General features: G+C 37.2%; 1 protein-coding gene and 1 long non-coding RNA gene across 2 annotated transcripts in view; one reads left to right on the forward strand and one right to left on the reverse strand.

Moving 5' to 3' along the window:
- LOC119056100 (guanylate-binding protein 6-like) overlaps positions 1 to 18,549 on the reverse strand; it is a 29,608-nt gene extending 11,059 nt beyond the window's left edge. Inside the window, exons 1-6 of the mRNA XM_037154426.2 lie at positions 18,227 to 18,549; positions 9,877 to 10,072; positions 5,960 to 6,087; positions 4,641 to 4,750; positions 4,243 to 4,439; positions 1,001 to 1,246 (exon numbers count right to left, since the gene is read on the reverse strand). Of these exons, the coding sequence (XP_037010321.2) occupies positions 1,001 to 1,246; positions 4,243 to 4,439; positions 4,641 to 4,750; positions 5,960 to 6,087; positions 9,877 to 10,066 (871 nt within the window). The 5' untranslated portion in view covers positions 10,067 to 10,072; positions 18,227 to 18,549. The remainder of the gene's footprint in view (positions 1 to 1,000; positions 1,247 to 4,242; positions 4,440 to 4,640; positions 4,751 to 5,959; positions 6,088 to 9,876; positions 10,073 to 18,226) is intronic.
- A 1,071-nt stretch (positions 18,550 to 19,620) lies between these two features.
- On the forward strand, positions 19,621 to 22,102 carry LOC128625880 (uncharacterized). Its single transcript, XR_008389747.1, has 3 exons — positions 19,621 to 19,762; positions 20,570 to 20,616; positions 21,144 to 22,102. It is a non-coding gene; the product is annotated as an uncharacterized LOC128625880 (long non-coding RNA).
- Positions 22,103 to 24,391: the final 2,289 nt, after the last annotated feature.

Genomic DNA, 24,391 nt, shown 5'->3' on the forward strand with positions numbered 1-24,391 from the left:
GCAGTCACTGTGGAAAACAGTCTAGAATTTCTTCAGAAAACCAAAAATAGAACGATCTTGTGACCCAGCAATTCTACTGCTGGGAATATACCCTAAGAATCCTGAAACCCAGGATGAAAGCTGGTTGTGGGAGTGTTAGGGGGTGGAGGGATTAAGCAAAAATGAAATAGGACTCATAGACATAGACTATGTGTGGTGCTTTCCAGGGGTAGAGATTTATAAGAGGACTATATGATAATGAAAAAAATACAATAAAAAACTTATGCACCCCTATGTTCATAGCAGCACTATTTACAATAGTCAAGAGTTAGAAACAGCCTAAGTGCCCATCAGTAGATAAGGAGATTTAAAAACTGTGGTACATTTACACCATGGAATGCTGTGCAGCAGAAAAAAAGAGTAATTCCCCCTACTTTTTGTAATAGCATGGATGGAACTGGAGACTATCATGCTAAGTGAAATAAGTGCTTCAGTGAAAAACAAATGGCATATGATCTCATGTAGAAGAGGAACCTAATGAACAAGATAAGCTAAAGAACAAAACAGAACTAGAGGCACAGAAGCATGGAACAGACTGACAGTGGTAAGGGGAAGAGGGAGGTGGGACTGATTGAGAGTGGGTGAAGAGATTAGTCAAAGAACATGTATGAAGGACCCATGGACATGAACAACAGGGTGGGATTGACTATGGAAGTGGCGGGCAGCACGGGCAGTGGGGCCAACGGGGCAACCAATTGGAACAACAGTAATAGCATAAATAATAAAACAGAGAAAGAAAAAACTTAATATGTAGGACTTCCCCTGCAAATACAATGTACCCATTTTTATATCCAATTAGTGATTTTATTATCAGTAGTGGGGTTCTTAAATGTGGGACTTCAAGATATCAGTGATAATATTTGGGGTTTTGGAAAGGGATTTATAAATCCCATAACAAGAGACAATTACAAAAATAGATACATATTTCCTACAGAGTATACAGTATACAAAGGAGACTCACGATTCCCAGTGACCTCAACACCTTCCTTGAGGGTCTTGGTCCTTCCATGAGTGAAAATATAACGACAGAACTTATCCGATTGTTCCCGGAATTTAGGATCCAGTTTGCTCTCCAAAACAGTCTCAATATGGGCTAGGAGCTCAGTTTCTTTCGTTGGCCGGTCAAAGACAAAACACTTCCGTTTTGGAAAAAAGTGCCTGATACACTCCCTGGGTACATTGGAAATTTTAGCTTTGGGATTTAGACCTGGGAAAATAAAAAACATAGTTACAGTCAGCACAGTCTGAGACAAGACAGCTAAAGATTTTTAAGACTGGGGATTTTGAACTATGGAGATTTCTGTAGTCCTAGAACTCCTTTAACATATTGACACAAATTACAAATTAAACTCATAGAAATGACATATTTCTGGAAAGAATTTTTTAAATCCTCATCCAAGGACTATGTTTACTGATTTTAGAGAGAGAAAAAGAAAGGAGAAAGAAAGAGAAACATCGATGTGAGAGAGAAATATCCATCAGCTGATTCCCATATGCTCCCTGACCAAGGATCCAACTCTCAACCTAGGTACGTGCCCCCTGACCAGGAATCAAACGCACAATCTTTTTGATGTGTGGGATGATGCTCCAATCAACTGAACCACCTGGCTAGGACATTAGGAAATATCTGCCCAAGAAAAAGAAATTTATGGCTGGTATCCGCAAAACCAAATGATGACTGGTTTACTGAATATTTATCTAATTAGTGATTTAATGAGTGATGGTCAAATATCAACTTCTGGTCTATTCCAACTCTTGTTGGAAGTAAACTGTGGGAACAAAATGAAGAGGGGCTACAAAGATCATGGAGTAATGATTAGCATAAAGCATCCTTACTAAAGTGTCCTTAAAAGAAATGTTAAAGAAAAAAATTTTTTAATTTAAAAAAATTTTTATTTATTTATCTTTAGAGGGGAAGGGAAGAAAAGAGGGAGAGAAATATCAATGTATGGTTGCCTCTCATGTGTCCCCTGATGGGAACTGGCTTGCAACCCAGGCTTGTGCCCTGACTGGGAATCGAACCGTGATTCTTTGATTCACAGGCCTGCGCTCAATCCACTGAGCTACACCAGCCAGGGCAAAGAAAATTCTTTAAGCTGAAAAGAAAGTGTACAATTAGTAAGAAGAAAACACACGAAACTGTAACTATTACTGGCAAATGTAACTATAAAGTAAAGGTAGTGGATTAATCACTTATAAAGCAGGTACAAAAGTTAAAAAACAAGCATAATAATTCCTGTAATTATAATAATTAATTAATTAATACCCAAGATTAAAAGATATAAAATGTGATATCAAAAAATATAATGGGGGGACTAAAAATGTTTAGAAAGTGTTCAAATGTAAATATTTATGAGCTCAAAATAGACTATTAAATATGTTCTTATATGTCAACCTCATGGTAACCACAAAGCAAAAACTTATAATAGAAAACATGAAAGATACTGAGAAATGAATTTAACCATACCACTGAATACAGCCATCAAACCACAAAGAGCAAACAAGAAAAGAAGAGAGGAACTCCAAAATAGCCAGAAAACTATAAACAATATTGCAATAAGTACATATTTACCAATAATTATTTTAAATGTACATAGACTACTTCTCAAATCAAAAGACATAGACTGACTAAATAAATAAAAATACAAGACCCATCTGTATGCTGCCTACAAGAGACTCACTTTAAATGTAAGGACCCCACTGACTAAAAGTGAAGGGATGATAAAAGATGTTCCATGAAGCTGGAAACCAAAGGAAATCTGAAGTAGCAATACTTATACCAGACAAAATAGAATTTAAGACACAGAATGTAATGAGAGACCAAAAAGGTCAGGCATCATGAACAGTCCTAAAGAGAGAAATAGGCAGCAATACAATAAGAGTGAAGGATGTTAATGCCCCACTTATATCAATAGATAGTTCATGGAGAAAATTAATAAAGAAACAAGCACCTTAAATGACACATTAGATCAGATGGACCTAACAGGTATATACAGAACACTTTATTCAAAAGCATCAGAATGTATGTTCTTCTCAAGTGCACATGATTATGATCTATTGTAGATTAGGTCACAAAGCGAGCCTTAAATTTAGAAAGACTGAGTTCATATCAAGCATCTCTTCTGACCACAGTGGTAGAAAACAAAAAAAACAACTACAAGAAGAAAACTCAAAGTTCAACAAGTATGTGGAGATTAAATAACATGCTACTGAACTTTGGGTCAATAAAAAAATCAAAAGAGAAATTAAAAAATACCTTGAGACAAATGAAAATGGAAATACAACCTTCTAAAATATGGGATTCCTCAAATGCAGTTCTAAGAAAGAAGTTCATAATAATAAATGTCTACCGCAAGAAACCAAAAAATCTCAAATAAATAACCTAAAGTTACACCTCAAAAAAATAGAAAAAGATACAGGCCCAAGAACACATGAATGTGCACCTATATTGACAGCAATTCCTTTTGGGAGACATCCAAACAGCTCCTGCACAACAAAGAAAAGAGAGCGACCAGGCAGAGAAGAGAAGGGAATTGTATGAGCCTCCCAAAGTCTGAAGGAGCTGATCAATGAGTAATGGAGGAGCCAGTGAACAGCATTGCTTATCTTCCCCTTGCACTTGGATACTGCAGGCACAAGTTCTACCCAGGCTGTATGTCAATTCTACTCCAATGTACAAAATAATAATAATTAATTAAAATATATGCACTGATAGCAGATCATCAGGTCTATTTAGAGTGTAAATTAACTTTTTGTAGAAGATCCAACTAAGCACACACTAGAAATTTATATACCTCCTTGAGAAGAGTAAGAACTGAGGGAAATGTATGCATCATTGTGATTTTATGCCTAACAATTATATAGTTCATTGTTTTCATCAACACAAAAAAGGAGAAATGTAATAAAGAACAGGTGTCTGGTCTTTGGAACATTCTAGCATCCATTGTATTTGGATAATAAGGCATAAATTATGTTAAGTGAAATTTAGTTTTGAATAATTTCACTCTACATTAAGCCCCAGTCTTGCGTGAGCTTAATTATAGTCACTGGAACTTAACAACAAATAACAACCTAGGTCCCAGTAACCATGCGTATGGGGTTTGATCTAGTCTAAAACACATGTGCAACTCCAGAGATGACAGACAGTGTGTAGCACCTCCCACCCTGGACTGGACCATCCGCTGCCCAGTCATGCCCTGTTACCTGGAACCAGCTTCAAGGCATTCTCCAGGTACTCATCTTCTGTGATAGGGTGACCATTTAACTTCAGCTCCAGGGTGAAATCCCGTACAGTCCAGATAAAGTCTGGAAAGAAACTCACAAACTCCGTAGAATCTTTTACTCCATCTGGTGTAGGGGAGGACTTTGTCCTGATGAGTTCCGTTAGCTCTGCCACATAACTAGAACCTGGTTAAGGAAAAGGAACTTCCTACCCCTACAATTCCTACATTTTCCTCAAAAATATCATTATAATATTTTGTAATATTATGTCTTTTGTCCTGGGTCCCCTCTGCTCCACCAAAGGCCACTCAATGACAGGGAAGGGAAACTCAATTTGGTCTCCACTTCCATCAATTTCTCAGTAAAACTGGGAAGGATACTGCAGTTTCTCCAGGGCATCATTGTTGATGGTGCTCATGCTGTTATAGACTAAAACACTGCTCAGAAGCACAGCCAACGCAAAGATCCAGGAGTCATTCTTAGGGTCACCCTAGCAAACACATTAGACAAAACACTTAGCAGTCTTCTTTTCAGAAACTCTTTCAGTTACTTGTTCAATCATTATTCATTATTTCAGATCATAGTATGTTTGGTACAAAGAAATAACCTTGAAATCAAAATTAAAGGCAGATCTCAGCTTTGGCAGTTACATTTCTGATGACCTCAGTTTTCTCGTGGATAACAGAATCCTAATAATAATTTCCTCAGAGTGTTCTTTTACTCTGAATAGGATCAAATAAGACAATTTTGAGCAATTAGTTGTTCATAAGTGACAGCAGGAATCCATGTAACAAAAAGTGAACTACAAAATATCTACTATGCCAGTCAAAACTGAACTCTCAAAATAAACAAATTAAATATTTATAAACTACTACTAAATGTTATATATCTTCTTAGTTACAGAGCAGCAAAGATAAATATGATCATTGTTACATTTGAGATAACTGTCTCATGGTATTTACAAACATTTGAAAAACAAATGCAATGAAGATGACAATATAATTAAAAGTTTACATAGCAATATTGAATCTTAGTGAAAACAATTGCCATTATATCAAATAAAAATAATGAATTTGTCAAAGGGAAACAACATATACTGGATTTGGAGAAAGAGTATGTGTGTTTAATATGAAACAGCTCTAGAAATTTTGTGCTGGATGTTAAAGAATTTGTAAAATGTTGACTTGAAGAAATGAAAGGAGTATCCAAGTAGAAAGATAGTCTTCGCTTCTGCAGAAGCAAAATGAAAGTTAGAATGCAATAAGTGGAGTTATTTGGTTTGAGATAAGTAGAGAAAATAAGCTCAAAAGCAAGTTTCTGTGCAGGATGATGAACAACCTTAATGATGGGCAAAAATTTTTTTGTGTTGTTTAAATTATTACAGAAGCCAGCATTTAGTTATAGTCTAAACAGTGTATACCTCAGCTCAAGACCCTTGAATTCAGCTTTTCAGTAAAAGCCAATTAAAATAGATATAATTATTCACTTCAGTACTTAGAAATAAAAGATCTTACCTAGTAAACTATATTATTTTATCCAACCTAGAAATGAGTTGCAAAGAGACCAAAGTTTACCTCATTCAATATACTTGGATTTCAGCATTTCAGGAATAGATCACAACAGTTAAATTACAAAGGATAATGACGAGAGAAGAAGAAAATCAGAATAAAAGGGATCTATGTGTGACTCTGTGCATTACCTTTTCCACATCACCCAAGCCCTCAGTGTCCAGAAGGACCAGAGTGTGGTTAGGCTTGGAGGGGTGGGGCACACACCACATCCAGATGCCCTTGGTTTCAGACTGCACCGTAGAGCCCAGAGAGAAACCTGAAGGTAAAGGTAAAAGCAACATTAAGTGACAACATATAGTCCAAGAAGCTCATGGACTCATAGGGTTATAAATGCCCTAAGATGTAGCATGGTGTTTTCTCCATTTCAAGGATGTCCAAATTTGTAAATACTTCATCTAACTACTCATATTTTAGTGGTCATATTCTTTCACATAAGTTTGATTTATACAGATTGACAATTCCATTTTCCATTGTAAAAAATGTCCGTTCATATCTCTGTGGCCTACCCACACATTAGATAAGAGAAAGGGTACGCAACACAAAAGAAAGCTTTGATTTCGCTGTTCCACAGTCATGACTCCCTGAAAAGGTTATGCTAGTTGAATGTACTGTAATTAGATCAAGCCCTTTAAATAATCTGAAGAATGAACAAGACAATTTGTTCAATGTTATTTATTAAGTACCCATCATATTCTTGGCACTGGGGATATGTTCAAGTCTCAGGAGATACAGCAGTGGCTAAAATAAGCAGAAATACCATACGTTTGGAGTTTTATAGCCAATGAGTGCTAAGGTTCTGCTAATTTATAGCCTATTTATGGGCCAGGCATGTGAAATCTGGTTTTTACGGATGAAACTATGGAGAGACAGGAATTAGTAAAAAAAAATTAAAATAAAAATTAGGAGAGCATTATGCTAAGTGAAATAAGCCAGGCAGTGAAAGACAAATACTATATGATCTCATCTATAAGTGGAACCTAATCAACAAAACAAGCAAGAAAGCAAAATATAACCAGAGACATTGACATTAAGAACAAATTGACAGTAACCAGAAGGGAGGTGAGAGGGGATAAGGGGAAGAAAAGGGGAAAGGTCATCAAGGAACATGTATAAAGGACATATGGACAAAGCCAAAGGGGGGTAGAATCAAGGTTGGGAAGTGGGGGATAGGTGAGGTGGGGGGAGTTGTAGGGGTAAATGCAGACAACTGTACTTGAACAGCAATAAAAAATGTGAAAAAAAGAAAAACAGAAAAAAAGTAACCTAACAAAAAAAAGGCATCCTTTTATAAGCCCCCATAAATGATTGTGGTTGCATCTCACCTCTTACTTGTTTTGAAGATGCTGTGAACCAAAACTAACTCAAGGGATCTAAGCAATGATTAAAACATTCTCAAGCCCTTATTATATGAAATGTTAAAGGGACTTACCTAAGAAAAAGAAGATAAAAAAGATGAACAGTGAAAGGACAACAAACTCACAGTTATCAACAACCACACCTAAAACAAAAGCAAATTAAGCAGACAGCTAGATCAGGAGCAGAACCATAGAGATGAAGATCACATGGAGGGTTAGCAACAGGGGAGTGGGAGAAGGAGAAGGTACAGAAAATAAGTAGCATAGACAGATGGTAGGTAGAAAATAGATAGAGAGGAGGGCAAGAATAGTATGGGAAATATAGAATCTAAAGAACTTGAGACACGTGGTCATAAACTAAAGGGGGGGAATGGTGGGGGAGGGGTGTGCAGGGTGGAGGGGAATGAAGGGGGGGAATAGAACAACTGTAATGGCATAATCAATAAAATATATTTAAAAAAAGCATTCTCAGACAGAAACATTGTCACATCAAATTCATTCTGATTTTTTTTCTACGTTGAGGGAAAACTGAACTTCTGAGAGCCTTGCATGGAATCAGAATAGAAAAAGTGTCGACATGTGGTTGATGCTGCTTTTATATTCTCATTTTCTGCCCATGAAATTAAAAAAGTTGTCCTCTGTTTTTCTTATGACTTATTTCATATTCATAGTGTCAGATACTCTTTACATTAAGTCACACTCATGGACTTTGCAGAATTTGAACATGCTAGTCTATAAGATATTCTGCAACACTAAGGTACTGTGCTTCAACTAGCTAAAGCCACATAAAAATAACAGTGAGCTAAAAGATAAACATTCTGATTTATTTTTTTCTTATTCAATTGAAAAAGCATTTATTGTTTGCTTACTATGTTCTACATGCTATCCTTGTTGCTGCAAACTTGCCAGCAAAAACTCCAGGTAAGGTTTTCCCTCTACTGATTTTAATTTTAATATAAGAAAAAATAAATGAGTAAATATATAAATATATAAAATATGTTCATATTATATTAAATTTAGCGGAGGGACAGCATGAGACAGGATGGTCAGGGAAGACTACTTTGAGAGCTGACATTGTGTAGAGTCTTGAATAAGAGGAACTAGCTTGACAAAGAAGCAACAAGCACAGCAGACAGAGTGAACCACAAAGGCAATGACCTGGAGGTAGGAAAGGGCTCGCAATTTGCAAGGGCAAAAATAACACTAATATGGCTGTGTCATTAACAGTGGTGGAGAAAACATAAAAGATGGGTCTGGAGAAATAGGAGACACTAAGTCATAGTGAGCCTCCAAGGAGTATGGATTTTATGTCAGAATAATGCAAGTTGAAGGAAGGCATTAGAAGTAACTAGGTTAAACTTTACCTCACTGCTTTGAAGAGACTTATTAGAGAGGGTCAAGGCAGAAACAAGGAGGAGGCTTCAGAAAAAAATATTTCAAACAAAAGATGAGACCGACTTAGCCTCATAAATAAAAATGGTAAAATAAAAATGGAGAGAGACACAGACTTGAGATATATTTAGGAAGAGTGACAAGAGGATAGATGTATAAACCGGATGTGGGAGATAAACTAAACGAGGGCTATAAAATTTGGGGATTTAGACTGGAAGGATGGTATAGTACAGGGAAGAAAATGATTGAGAAAACAGAAAGGGTTGTAATTTTGCTTCGTTTTTATTGGTTTCATTTGGATTTCAAAGTGGGGACTGATCTAAACTTTTTTTGTGAACATGACAACTTTAAGTGGACAACTTTCAAAGAGAAAAAATTTAGGTGGTTATTTGATTAATAGGTCTGAATGTCAGAAGAGAAATCAGAGCAAGAAATATCAATTAGAAAAGTATGTGAGTTGGATGAGACCACAGTGAGATGGTATAAATAGAGAAGAGAAAATATCACAGGGCCAAATCCTGGAGGGATCTACGATTCAGACGACTGGATGAAAAGTTGGAGGCTGGTAAAGAGACTGAAGAGAACTAAACACAGAGGTAGGAAGAAACCCAGACAGTGTGGTGCCTCAGAAGCCAAGGACAGAAAGAAATTCAAGGATCAGAGAGAAGTCATCTATGAGATATGATGTCAAACAGGGGACCAAGATGAATCCAAAGAAATATTCATTAAGTTATACAAAATGGAGGTCATTGGTAAATATAACAAGAGCATTTACTGGACTGACTGTTAGGGTTAGATCCAGAGAGGAGTCAATTGAAAAGAAAGATGGGAAGAGCAAAAATGTGAAAGGAAATTAAAACAACATATTTAAGCTTGAAGAGGAGTTAAAAATAAAAATGAGGTGGTACTCATAATGAGATATGGAATTTGGGGAGAAATTTTAAAATGACACGAATTCAAGCATATTGGTTAGTTAATAAGAAATAATACAGTATAGAAAGCCAAATTTCATGAGGAAGACATTAACTGCAAGAGCTCAGTGTCTTACAGGTTAGAAAAGATGTACTCTAAGAGTACTGTTATGGGAGATATTCCTTTTATAGGAAGCAGAAACAACAAGAGTAAGAATTAGGAACAGAAAAAAGTCAAGTTGCAGGTTTGCTGGTAAGAACTAGACTTAGAAAATGTGTTTAATAAAAAGTGGGGAATCTCCCTTCATATGACTTTTCTAGAGAAACGGTGAGGAAGAAATTCAGCTGGAGTTAAGCAAATATTCTCTGTCACAGGACTTCACTCACCAAGCTTTTCTCTTGCAAGACAGTTCATCAGATAGGATTTCCCTGTACGGTACAGTCCGACGATGGCCACCACCACCACTGGTTGAGAAATCTTATTAAGAATCTTCAGGGCCTTCTGGTTTACAAACATCTGCTCATTCTTGTTTTCCACCAAACATATGGGATTCAACATGATGGGTCCAGATGCCATGACAACCTACAAACCAAAAAGAGTCTCTCTGTAGAAATAAGATCACAAATTTATTCTCTGCTTTACAGTTAATGAAAGCATGTTTTTGTCAGCAGAGGGCCTGTGTAGCCTCCATACTTCCCTATGTCAAAAAAGGTAGGCTAGCTTTAGCAGACCAAGAGAGAAACAATTTCTGATGATGGTAGTGATGATATAGCAGCTATTACCACCCTCCAAAGTTTTACTTCTATAATGAAAATAAAACTCAAGCAATGTTTTTCATCTACTGAGAATATACATCATGCTGAGCTTTGTGACACATGTATTACAAAGGCAACCTCACTGCAATTCATGAGAACCATGCAGGTTGGGACTTACTATAACCACTTTGCATATGTAGTAGGTGAAGTTCAGAAAGACTGAGGGATATGCTCAAATGTATGTATGAAAAAGTAGTAGATCCAGGACTTGAAACCAGGGAGGAATGTGTCACCATGCCATGCTTTGCAATCATTTATCTGGCAGAATAATCTTCCTCAACAACATAGATTACTCCATATACTCCTAGATGAGTAATGTATAGGAGCTTTCTATTGACTACCCTATATGAACAATACATTCTCTAATGTATTAGTGTGATGAGATGGGTTCCTCTTATTTCTTCAGAGTTAGGCTGTCATCCCATATGCCTCTCAGCAGTCTCTAGACCAGGCTCTTTCCTTGCATGATCAGTTTTTCACCAAGGCCTCCAGGTTAGCCAGTAATTTTTGAATGGTATGCTCTCATGTTTTCACTTCTTGATAGCCAGTTCTATCAGTAAAGCCTTTAATTTATTGCAGTGCATTGGATAAACATGTATTATACACCTGAAATTGTGCTTGTTACCAGGGATAAGATTATTTACAAACTATGGTCCCTGACCACAAAATTACACTAAAGTGTATCAGTTAGAATTAGTCTTACCTGTGAGAAACAAATAAATGGTTTATAAACAATTTAATGATACTATTCTTTTACATAAATCCCAGTATTAGTATTCCCAGTATTAGTAAGATAGATTTGTTTCATAAAGCATTGGTTTCCAGAAACATCACTTACATTGTATGTTCAGTCAACCATAAGACGCAGCTCAAGGTCTCACTAAGATGATGTGCCATCCTGTTTGTAGTAAGACAGATTGGAGAAGAGAAACTGGCATAGCCCTCTACCTTAAGAATTCATCACTTCTACTTAAAAAATTTTAAGTTATCACATTACTATATCTGGCCACAAGGGAAGCTGGAATTATCATGGGAAATGATCATTTTCCCTGGGAAAACATATACACAGCAAATAAACAGGTATTCTCTTGGCACAAAAGGAGGGAAATTACATATGAGGGAATAACTACCAGTGTTTACCAGTAACTCTCAAACTAGGAAGACGACAGATGATACAACACTGATCGTGGCTTACTATCACACTTTTAATGATCTTCAGTAAAGTCCAAGCTCTCTCTCTTAGTCCCCATGTTGGACACATAGAATGCACTCAGTCAACATTTGTTAAGCTGAAATTATCCTGAAAAAAATGTTCTATGTGAGCGACATGTGTTTGAGAGGAAGCCGTGTATAGATGGTAATTGAATCATGTGTTGAGATGATAATTCAGCTTAAGAAAATACAAGAAGAAAAGCCTTGTGGAACCCTAAGGAGTGATTATTCTGAGAGGGCATAGAGTTTCAGAGGAGAGGTAGACCAGTAAACAACCAGAGAGGGGAGAGGTTCCCGATGTTAAATAGCCAGCTAGTTCACTGCAATTGTCAGCAGAAAGGCCAGGATGATCCTATAGTGAGCACAGATTTACAAGAGTGCTGGACCCAGAGCTGAAGGAAAGAATGACCATGTGGGCATGAGGAAGATACAGAGAAGGCAGCCTTCTTTCCAAGAAGGAAAGGTAGGAGGAGAAAGTCTGGGTCTCAAGAGATATCAGCTGAAATATTTAGTGGTGAAGCTTCAAAGGCTCTGCTACTTACTCTCCCCAATAATTATCAGAATAAGAATGTAAATAGAAGAAAGAATGCATTCATTTAAAAAGACAACGTGCAAATATCATGAAATATCACCAGGGGTAAATCTAAGTGAAAAGTACATGATGTTTCACTATAATATTGAACTTTCTCTACAAGTCAGGATTATTTTTTTTAAAAATAAAAAATTTAATCTAAAATAATTATGTTGTTGAGTTTTAGGAGTTCTCTATATTTTGTGAATATTAATCCCTATTTACATATATAACTTTCAAATATTTCTCTCATTATCTGAGTTGCCTTTTTACTCTATTAATAGTGTCTTTTGATACACAATTTTTTAAATGTTCATAAAGTTCACTTGGTCTATTTTATCTCTTGTTTCCTATGCTTTGATGTCATATTCAAGAAAGCATTGCCAAATCCAATGTAGTGAAACTTTTACTCTATGATTTCTTCTAAGAGTTTCATAGTTTTAGGTCTTATATTAGGTTTTTTTTTATCAATTTTGAGTTAATTTTGGTATATGACTTTAGGTAAGGGTCCAACTTCAATTATTTTCATGTGGTTATCCAGTTGTCCCTGCACTATTTGTTAAAAAGATGGCCCCTTCCCCCATTGAATGGTCTTGGTACCCTTATTGAAAACCATTTGACCATAAATATGCAAGAGCTTATTTGTGGATCCCATGTTTTTTTCCAATAGTCTATATGCCTGTTTTTATGTCAATATCACACAATTGTTTACTAGAGATTTGTAAGTTCTTTAATTTTTGACATCAAGAATTATGAGTCCTCCAGCTTTGCTGTTCTTCTTTGAGATCATTTTAAATATCAGGACCCCTTGAGACTCCACATGAGTTTTAAGAGGGTTTTGCTCTTTCTACAAAAGAAAAGTCATTGGGATTGTGATAGGGATTTCATTAAATCTGTAGATCACCTTGGGTAGTACTAACACCTAAACAATATTGTCTTGTCATCCATGAACATGAGATGCCTTCCCTGTTATTTGTCTTTTTAGATTTCTTTCACCAATGTTTTGTAGTTTTCACTGAAAAACTCTTTCACCTTCTTGGTTAATTTAATTTCTAAGTATTTTATTCTTTTGGATGCTATTATAAATGGAATTGTTTTCCTAATTTCCTGTTCAGCCTATTCATTGTTAGTATATAGAAATGTAAGTGATTCTTGCATGTTGAATACACTCATATATATCTTGTTACTTTGCTGAATGTTATTATATACATTTAACAATTTGTATGCAAACATTAAAGTTTTCTACACATAAAATCATATCATCTGTGAACAGAGATAATTTTATTGTTTTCTTTCCGATTTAGATGACTCTTTTTTTCTTGCCAAATTGATCTGTCTAAAATTTTCAGTACTGTGTTATACTGAAAATAGTGTAAACAGGCATCCTTGTTTTGTTCCTGATTGTGAAGAAAAAGCTCTTACTACTTCACAATTATGATGTGTGACTTGGGTTTCTCATATGTGACTTTTATTATGTTGAGATAGTTCCCTCCTATTCCTAGTTTGTTGAGTATTTTTATTATAAAAGGGTATTGAATTTTGTCAATTTTTTTCCACATAACTAGAGATGATGATGTGATCGTTTTCCCCTTCATTCTATCTATTTGGTATACTATATAGATCAACTTTCGTATGTTGTAACTCCTTGCATTTCAATAATAAACCCTACTTGGTCATGAAGGGTTATGGAGTATATAATTCTGTTAATGTGCTGCTAAATTTGGTTTGCTAGCAATTTGTTGAAGGTTTTTGCATAAATATTTATCAGAGACATTAGTCTGGTTTGCATTTCTTGTAGTGTCTTTGTGTGGTTTAGGCATTAGCATAATAGTAGCCTCTTAGTATGAGTTAGGAAGAATTTCCTCATCTTCAATTCTTTTAAAATGTTTGAGAATTGGTGTTAGTAGTTCAAATACTTGGTAGAACTCACCAGTGAAGACATCACACTGTTTTATTTCTGTCAGGAAATTTTTGATTACTAACTAAATATCCTTACCAATTGTATGCCAAAAAATAATTTTCTTTGTGATTTAGTCTCGGTAGATTTTGTCTCTCTAGGAATTTGTCCATTTCATCTAAGTTGTCTAATTTGTTGGTTTGCAGTTGTTTATAGTACTCTCTCATATCCTTTTTTTCCCAACAAAATTGGTGGTAATTTCATTTCTAAAACTATCCTAAGGAAAAAGTCTATGTGAGTCACTTTCCTTTCTGATTTCACTATTTGTGTCCTCTCTTTTTCATAACCAATGTAGCTAAAGGTTTGTCAATTGGTTGATCACCTCGAATAACCCATCTTTGGCTTCATGGATTTTCTCTACTGCTTTCCTATATTATAGTGGAACTCTTTAAGTTCAATTCCAATTTTTGCTTCATATGCTTGGAAGATCTATTATTAGGTGTGTTAATGCTTACAATTATTATACTTTTCCTATATTAAACTTCCTGTTAATATATGCCTTCCTGTGTCTTCTGTAACTTTTTCCATTTTAAACTCTAGTTTTTCCATTATTTGTATAGTTACCCATGCTCTCATTACTATTTTCATAAAATATCTCTTCCCACAATTTCACTTTCAGACTATTTGTGTCTTTAAATTTAAAGTAAATCTCTTGTAGGCAGCATATACTTTTATCATGAAATTTTTAAAATAAATTCCACCATTCCATCATTTCATTGTAGAGTTTAATTCACTTATATTTAGGGTTATTATTGATAAAGAGGAATTACTTCTATCATTTTGTTATTTTTTCTCTGTCTCATATTTTTAATCTTTCATTTCCTGTATTACTGTCTTCTTTCATGTTTAGTTGACTCTTTTGTACTAAAAAAATTTAATTCCCCAATCATTTTCTTTTTTATATATTCTATAGCTATTATTGTTGTGGGTACCATGGAGATTATATTTAACATCCTAAAATTTTCACATGCTAATTTAAATTTACACCAGTTTAACTTGAAAAATATATAAAAAACTCTCTCCTTTATAGCTCTATTTCTACATTTTTAGTTGTTGTTATTAAAAAATACCTTTATACATTGTGTATACAAAAACATAAATTAATCATTTTAATCATTAAACTTTTAAATTATATATGAAACAAAATGTGAACTTTCAAATCATAGCTAAAAATATCAGCTTTTAGACTAATGTTTTAATGACTTGGTCTCTTAAATATAGTTGAAATCAAAAAGTGCAGTGACAGCCTACTGTTACAATACCACCAGGTATTATAATTGGCCATGTATTTACATTTAATGAGATATTCATTCCATGAATATTTGCTTCATTCCATGAAGCAAATTGGCAGAGAAGGGCCTTGAGAAAATCTCAGCTATTCCAAGCTCTAAATATTAATACGAGATTTTTCCTTGGTCAACTTCATGTGCATAGCTCAGGGACTTGAAGGACTAAAGGCAGGTCTGTTGTCTAAGCCACAGACTGACAAAAGAAGAAGTTCTTTACCAAAGCAAGACTTGGGTAACTGTAAATGCTTGGCCCTTTTGCTTCTAAAGTCCATCTATGCCTTGATGACTTCTAAGGCTAGCCCACTCAACAGCTCGCAATTTGGTCCTGGTAGAAACTCTATCCATTATGTCTCAGGGACACTGAGGGGAAAGAGACACAAAATGAGGAAATGCTAATATCGACGCTCCTCCTGGAGGGAGGTCTCCAATCACCATTCCGACAGTAGCAGTGATGATCACCACCTTGCACTTCTCCATAAAGGTTTTCATAGCTAGGCAACACTTTGGCAGTCTCTAAGTTTTCATTGTTCTTTCCTGCTATATTCCTCCCACAGTAAACATAAAGTAGGCCCTACAATAAAAATATTCATCAATTTTTGGTTCTGCCCTTATAGTGACTTTCTGCAAGGGCCAAAGTGCTCTAAATGCCATGAGGATCTCAGGTTGAATGTCATTGCTGTGTCAGGACAGCCACATCTTAAAATGCAGTATCATGGCCCCATCCAAGGCAGGGTCATCATTGTGAGAAGCAAAATCACCACCTCATCCATTGTCCTCTCTTAAGACCTAAGGCAGTGAGGCTTCCGGTCCTGAGGAATGACCTGGCACTAGGATGACCTAGGGGCACAGCCATAAATTGTTAAGACACAGATTGCATGCATCTCTTCTGTCTCGTGGTCCTAGTTGTTGAGAACACCTATAGAACTAGTGATGAGTAGGGCAAGTATTCATCAAAATTTTGGTTTTCAAATTGACAATTCCAGTTTGACATGACAGATCAATGAAATGTAGTATCTATAGAACCATTTATAATATTCAAGGACTGAAGGAATTTTTTTGGTTCCAGAAGAGAAATAGCTTTTGATTTTCATCCTTTTTGAGACGTCATCAAAATCCTCCTGGCCCAGAGTTCACAAATCATCCCACATAGGAAAATTGTGTCACTGGGAGACTGATTTGTTTCAGAATAGAAGTGTACACCAAAATCAAGAAATAGATGTATGCCATAGGCCAATAAAAAGTATATATTAATGAAAGGTCAATGAAGAATAACAAAACACCACTCAGTTTCTGCATTACCCATGTAACTGTTTGAAAAAGGTACTTGTGGAAAGACCCAGAACCAAACTGCCCTCAGTTGGGCCTGCGTAACTCTTGGACATGCCTGCCGTAGGATTTCACTAGGGAGAAGCAAGAACTCCTTATTTTCCAGAAAGTGCTGAGTTGCTCCTTTCCAATTTTCAGGACTTACCAAGAAAGAAGCTACCCAAGGAGTCCAAAGAAAGCTTGGGCCTGAATAATGATTTACAGCTATTGCATGTCTTCCAACTTTTAAGGCTGTGACTGAGGATGGGGGTGAGGCTGTTGTCTTTAGGCAGTCCATTTGTGCTTGGGCTCCCTTTTACTGGTTTTCCCTCCAGTAAATAACGGCAGCCGGAGGTCTCTGAACCAGTCTGCTCTTGATGCCAAAACAGAGTACAGGAGGTTAATCTAATCCATTGCGGAGTCAAGATTGAATATCAGTGATAAATCCATCCTAATGCAAACTCAAATGAGGAACATGGATGAAGAAACTGTCCTCACCTTTCCCCACCGTCGATCCCCCCCCCCCAAAAAATGTACAATAAAAGCCAAATCTTGCATCTCTCCATGCAGCTGTCTTTTCCACTCCACTTGCCACTGAGCTGGCTATGTGACATGCTGCAAGGCTGTCACCTCCCAGCTATTTTCCAGAACTAAAGCCACAAGTGAAACCGGCAGTGCAGACCATCAGGCTACAGGTGCCCTCACCACTCCATTCCTCAGAGACCATGGTGACTCAGAAGTTGAGGGGTTTAAGCTCAAGACCGAGCTGCAGGCAAAAGAAAGTTGATACGTCAGCATTTCTGCCCCAGGCCCCTGGGGTCAGTGTGTCCAAGCAGGAGCCCCCAGTTGTTTCCCACCCTGCTTGCTCCCTTTCCTGCTCCCACTTTCCTGTTGCTAGTGTATGGAAAGGAAATGAAGCAAAAATATAAACCTGAAAATAAAGGTAATTTATGTCATTTCCCCTCCTGTAGAACCCAAACATTCAGAAGCAGTGCAGGGGGGAAAAAGCTTAGTCCTTATAGTTACTCTTAACAGTAGGTTAAATAGACTGAGAGTGAATTATTTTATACAAATGGAGCTTGTTAGAATTTTTCAAATACTAAATATGGTGAATACAAAAAGAATTGTTAAATATTACAGTTTATGCTGAGAACTACCCTTTCTCTCTGTTTATCCAGTGTCTAGCAGGGGCCAGTTAGAAAAAGTGGGAAACGAGCAGGGAAGAGAGGGAGGAAGCCACTCCACCCAGCACCTCTGCGCGGGGCGTAGGGTTTAGTCCATCGGTCCCGGAGAGGACTTCGGCACCTCTTCACAGATGATATAAGGGGCAACCCTTCACCAATGCACGGCTCTTGGCGCAGCCATGAGTAGGTGCCCGAGGTAAAGCAGCGCCTCCCGGAGACACACTGGGCGCTCTCCCAGCGCAAAGGCAGACAAGCCGGGAGCAAAGGGCTTTCCCCCTCTGGCGCCCACCTCCCGCTGCTTCCCTGCCTGACGGTGCCTGCAGACCCCGCACCTCTAGTGTGGGATGTGCGCTTGTTGTTTTACAAATATGTATGTGTGAGACCTGGTCCGGGAGAAACTTACGTGGTGAGGGTGCCACCGACAGGGGCCAAGTTCTCTCAGCTGTTCTCGCTCTGTCCTCGCGCGCTTCTCTGGAGCCTGGGTCCTCTGGGTACCGACTGACTTTAGCAGCTGAAAATCGAGCAGATGTTACAGCCAGGAGGTTAAGAGTGAGGTCGAGGAGAACAAAATCGAAAGGACACGTGTGTTAGTTGTTTTAACTACTTAGGGTTTTCCTGTTTGTTTATGGAGATTAGCTGTCCCAGGGCGGGGGTGAAACCAGGCGGACGATCCCCGGTTCTTCCACACCCCACATTGAGCACAGAGCCCGGGGTGAAAGTGAGCCCCTCACAGCAGGCTGGCAGGAGTAAAGGGGGGGGCCCATTTGGGGACGGTTTGAGTGTTTTGTTTGTTTCCGTTTTTTTAGACTATTTCATTTCCTTCTCTCATTTTAAGTATTCTTGTTATTTTTCATTAACAAATTTGCAGTCCAGAGATAATCGCTATTTCGCAGTTTACTCTTTGACGTGTGTGTGTGTGTGTGTGTGTGTGTGTGTGTGTGTGTGTGTGTGTGTGAGATGGCTTGGGATTATAAAGGTCCTGAGTATATAAATTTTGAGTGTTTGCTTGAAATAAAATAATATAAAATTACAAACTCAAAAGTGAATATTTATTCAAAGTGAGCAAAAAAATCACAATCATCGACACATTTGTAAAAGCTGGCAATGCCATAAATATTTCCTCTCAGCTCTCTATTAAGGTCTTCCCTACATATGAGCATTAACTCAGAGAAAAATAGACATATAATTTTAAAGCGTCCCACTGTATTAAACTACAGACCAAAAACTGTACAATAAATCAGTCACTTGCTCCATCGGTGGCCTTCTGGGTTAACATGAACAGCAGTTGTGTCACTGGCACAGTTTGGGGCTGGCTTCGCTGCCCATCTTTCTCTGCCTAGAATATTCTGAGTTGGTTTCAAAGATAATAAAGTGTTAACTCCACTCTCATCAATTGGTTTGGTGAAATTGGTTCTTTCACATGGTAAAAACTAAGCCACAATAGCTAGATATTAGAGATTCATTTTTATAGCATTATCAAAAATACATTACTAAAATGAAAACCTTGTTCCAGGAAAACTGTTATATTGACTTCAATATCAGAAAATATATTGAAAATTGAAAAAAATTCCTTTATTTCTTTAAATATGTGTTATAATATTTCCAATCACATTTTTACTAGAATGTTCATCTTTTAAGATGAGTTTATATTCCAGACTTCCTGTTCTCAGAGTTAAAGTGTATTCTTATTGTGTGATATTGTTAGATAATTTTTATAATTTGTCTTTATTTGGTGTTTTTAATTTGAGCAATGCGATTGTTTTTCTGCAACACATGGTGGTGCATTTCACTTGGTACAGATAACACAACTGTGAAGCCCATCACCTTTGCAAATTTGAAGATGAAGAAAGTGAGGTTCTCGCCTTTGGACAGTCTATACCTTGAAGGTGACAAATATAAAATAAAGCCAAAAGTGATGGATGCTTAAATGATGTTACAGGTAAAGTGCTTGCCTCTACAAAAGCAATAGTTAATTATATTGGGAAAGGTTAGAGATGGCATCACAGAAAAGGTCCTATTTTTGTTGGGTTTTAAAGAATGACTCACTTTAAACAAAGAGTGATTGGAAGAATAATATTTTGACACAAAGTAAGTGAATGAGCAAATATACAGAAGTAGGGACTAGGTGCTAGGAATTAGTCTGGTCTAGTGCAGCCAGTATAATGGGTTCATTGAGAATAATGTGGAAAGATTAATTAGGAACTGGATTATGGACTGCATTGCACAGGCAAGCAGAGACTGTGAAGCTTGTTAGACATGCTCATAGCCATGTTTGAATACCATTTCTCTGATAGCAGGAGTAGAGGGGACTACACTGAGGATATTACAGATCGAGATCTTTTAGCATCTGGTGATAGCAGCTGAGAAGGCATATTACAGTCCCACCACTGTAAGTTCCACAGAGTCATTCAGGGATCCAGGTTCCTTCTATTCTGTTGTTCCATACCCACTAAGATATTATAGACATCTGCAAGATCAAAGGTTGAGTGCTGTCACATCTGATACCCAGATAGTCAGATCTGGGAAAGAATGACAGGTGGAGAACAGTCATAGTTCAGGCAGCCAAGGACAGTGGACTGGAATACACATGCATGAATAGTGATGATTTCACTGTACTAGTCAGCAGGGTGGTAGACACCATTGACTGAGCATGTGTACTGTGTTTCTGTCACATTCAAAATGACTGACTCAGTACAGCAACAAATCTGCATCAAATTTTGCATTAAGCTTGAACATTCCTTTGCAGAAACTATTCGGATGATTTGGAAGTCCACAGCTATGGGCAACTAACTGGTGAGTGGCAGCTTCATCATGACAATGCACCTGCTTATAGGGGACTGGTTTGTTTTGAATCTAGCAAATGTGACTCAGCCTGTATGGAAAACCTACAGGAGTGATGTAGTGGGCAGGAGCCAGACCCTCAAACTGGGTTTTCCCATGGGAATCAGGCCTAGAAAATGCATACAAACTATTATAGCTTGCTTTTGCTAAAACTCCCTCACCCTGGTCTGAAACAGTACATGTTTATTGCCTATCTTCAAGGTAGTTTCCAAAGCCTGTGTGAATTTTCCCAAAATCATCTCACCACCTTTCCCTTCTGCATTTGTTATTTTCATTTTCTTGATTGTACCTAAAATGTAGACAACAATATTCTATGTAATAGATAATAAATCTTTCTGTGATATAAGACCCCAGGAAGACAATAAAAGCCTGTCTAGGCAAGAGTCCAGGAGCTTTCCTCTTAGAGAGTGGTCGAGACACTCAGAGGTGCTCTCCCCTTGAGAGAGAGAGTGGCCATGCCATCCCCTTTTCCTCCACAGGATTGCTGTAGCCTGTGCATTTGTTTTCATCTTCAGTCACAACAGGCAGACTCTGCCGGCCAGAGTGTGCAACACCTGCTCATGCATCACTTCTCATATGTGGAGTTTTTTGGTGAAACATCAAATCACCCAGGTGACTCAGCCCCCTTATAGCCCAGATTTGGTGCCCTGTGATTTCTGGATTTTCCCAAAACTAAAATCACCTTTGAAAGGGAAGAGATTTTGGAACATCAGTGAGATACAGGAAAATATGACAAGATAGCTGATGGCAAGTGGGAGAACTGTGTATGGTTCCAAGGTGTCTACTTTGAAGGGGACTGAGGTAATATTGCCTTAAGTATAATGTTTTTCATATCTTCTTCAATAAGTGTCTCTATTTTTCATATTACATGGCTGGATACCTCTTGGACAGACCTCATATGTAGGTAAATTAGAAGAAATTTAAAATTTTTGACCAGTTTCAGGTCTCAACATTACACGATCTCACTCTAAAGCCTCTTCAGGTCCTATTTATAAATGGGATAAAGTTCTTCCTGGCTTCATATTTTTCTATTAGCATTTCTTGTGTATCAGAGAGTTCACAGGACAAAGTTAAGAGGCTGTTAAATTTTAAGGAGTGTGTCTGAGGGAGGGGGCACTGTCTATTAGAGCTACCCCAAAAGGCAAACCCATATCAGAATATGTAATATGTATACCACTGGAATAGCACAATAGAAAAGGGAATTTTAAAAGATGCAGAATTATTCCAAAATGAAGTTCTGAGAACTCCATATAGAATGAATAACAAACCAAATTACAGCTATTCAACCATAGCCAAATTTATTAAACCCACATATTATGAAAAAATCTTAAACATCTAGAGAGAAAAAAGGAAATGTTACCTAGAGAAGACCAAAAAGCATGATGTCAGAACACTTTTTCCTAGAAACGATGCCAGTTAGAAAAGGAATAACATTTATGAAGCACCGAATGAAAAAGAATGTCAAACCAGAATTCTCTCCCCAGTCAAAATGTTTCCAAAAGGAACACAAAATACTTTCTCAAAGTAAAACTGACTCAATTTATGGTAAGCAGACTTTTATTAAAGATCGATAAGGAAGGTTATTCTCTTTCCCATGAGAAATGATGCATGCCTGAAACAATGGGTCAATAAATATAAATAAAATAGAATGCATAAAGAACTCTCTATTGGGAATTAGAAGGACTATTTATTAGGAAACCTGTAAACAGTCAAACTATAAGAAGATATGAACGATGTTATATAAATAAAAGCTGAGTGATACAAACAAGTTCTATGAGATGTAAGTTACCATGACTGACGCGAGGAAGAAATAAGCACCTAGAAACTTCTCACAACTATTATCAAAATGGAATCGGTGAGAAAGAAGTCTTCCTGCAAAGAGATCACAGGCCAGAGATGCTTCTATTGTCATTTCTACAAACATTCCAGTAAAAAATAATTGCAATTTTATACATATTCTTTCAGCATATAAAAAAATATAAGACACACTAACCAAATCATTACTTGCACTGTAGATCCTTTATACCAAAAAGGGACCAAACAGCACACAAAAAATTAAAAAGCTTATATCACTTATAAACATAAAGGCAAATTTTCTAAATCAAAATTCAGCAGTATAAAGCAAGGCTAAAACATCATGACCTAGTTTGGTCTATCCTGAGAAGTCTACTTATGTTTAAATAATAACTCACATTGAATGATACAATTAAAGTGAAGTAAATTAGATGATCATCTGAATAGATGAAAATTAAAATTATGATAAATCTTGTCATCCAATTCCATCAAACCAAAGATAAAAGGAAGCTTCCTTAATTCAATTTAAAAAGATACCTACCAAAATTATAGCAAACATATTTAGATGTTAAGTCATTCCTCCGTATCGTAGCTAAGAAGACAGAGATACCATTTTTATTACATCTATTCTTCACAGTTTGGATGTTCTCTACATGGCAGTATGCTAGTCAAATGAGGAAAAAAGTCTAAATACTAAAAGAAGTAAATAAAACTGCCACTATTTGTAATCATGGTGGTGGTGATGGTGATGTGTATGATATGTATTTTTCTCCCACCCAAAGTCATGTGTTATTTACTAAAATATTTGCCACTTTACTGTTCATTTTTACACCTATAATTGACTGAGAATTGATTTTTAAATGTCATGGAATATGGGCCCAAAATTTATTTTTGGAGATGAGCACTAATTTTTTCAAACAAATTAATCATAGGAATTGGGGGGAAAATTACTGTGTGTGTGTGTGTAATACTTGTGCACATGTACATAAGACCCCCTCACAGAATGCACTAATAGTGGAATTCCTGAGTCAGAGGGTGTATACACCTTCAGCCTCTCTATAGATAAGGTTAAAGAGCATTTGAAAGTTGCTGTAACAGTTTGTGTATTACACACACACACACATGCACACACTCCCCACCATCACCTCCCTAAAGTCAAAGTTTGACTACATCAAAGATAAGTACATCTTTCAAGAAAAATACCATTAAAGAATAAAAAGGCAGTCACAGAAAGAAAACATTTGCAAATCACCTAAGTACAACAGTGGAAAATTGAAACAGTGGGGAATTGTAACCCACTCCACCATTTTTTGACATTGTTTCTGTAAGTGCTCACTCTGATTAACATGTAGCTTGCAGATAAAACAGCATGTTTGTATAAGAATCCTAGGAATCAACTTCAGAAGATACAGGCTCTGACCTTCAGGCATCCCAGCCCCGGGAGATTTGCTGACCTTCAACCACGGAGCCAGGATGACGTGACTCCAGGATGATGAAACCAGGATGAGGCCACCAGACCGTCACTTGCCTGACTGGAGAGGACTGTGCTCATCTGCACGAAGAGAACTTCTCAGCCCCTCCCACCTTGATCTCCTTGTTCTGTTCCCTTCTCCCTCCTTATAAAACCTCTGCCTGCACTGAGAGGTGGAGATGGGCTTTGAGACGTGAGTCCCCATCTTCCAGGTGGTCGGCACCTGAAAATTAACCACTTTCCTTTACATCAGCACCTGCCTCTAGAGTATTGGCTTTCAGAGTAACAAGCAGTAGACCTGCATTCAGTTACATAACCAACAAAAAACTCCAAAATACATGATAACAAGGGAAGAAGAAGGGGATAAAGGGGGGGAGGGGCAAGCCAAGGAACATGAGTAGAGGACTCATGGGCACAGACAGTGGGGGTGGGGATTGACTGTGGGAGTGGAGGGGGACAGGG

This window comes from Artibeus jamaicensis, unplaced genomic scaffold (assembly GCF_021234435.1).
Source record: "Artibeus jamaicensis isolate MK-2021 breed Jamaican fruit bat unplaced genomic scaffold, CSHL_Jam_final scaffold_1019, whole genome shotgun sequence".
In the NCBI taxonomy this organism is placed as follows: domain Eukaryota; kingdom Metazoa; phylum Chordata; class Mammalia; order Chiroptera; family Phyllostomidae; genus Artibeus; species Artibeus jamaicensis.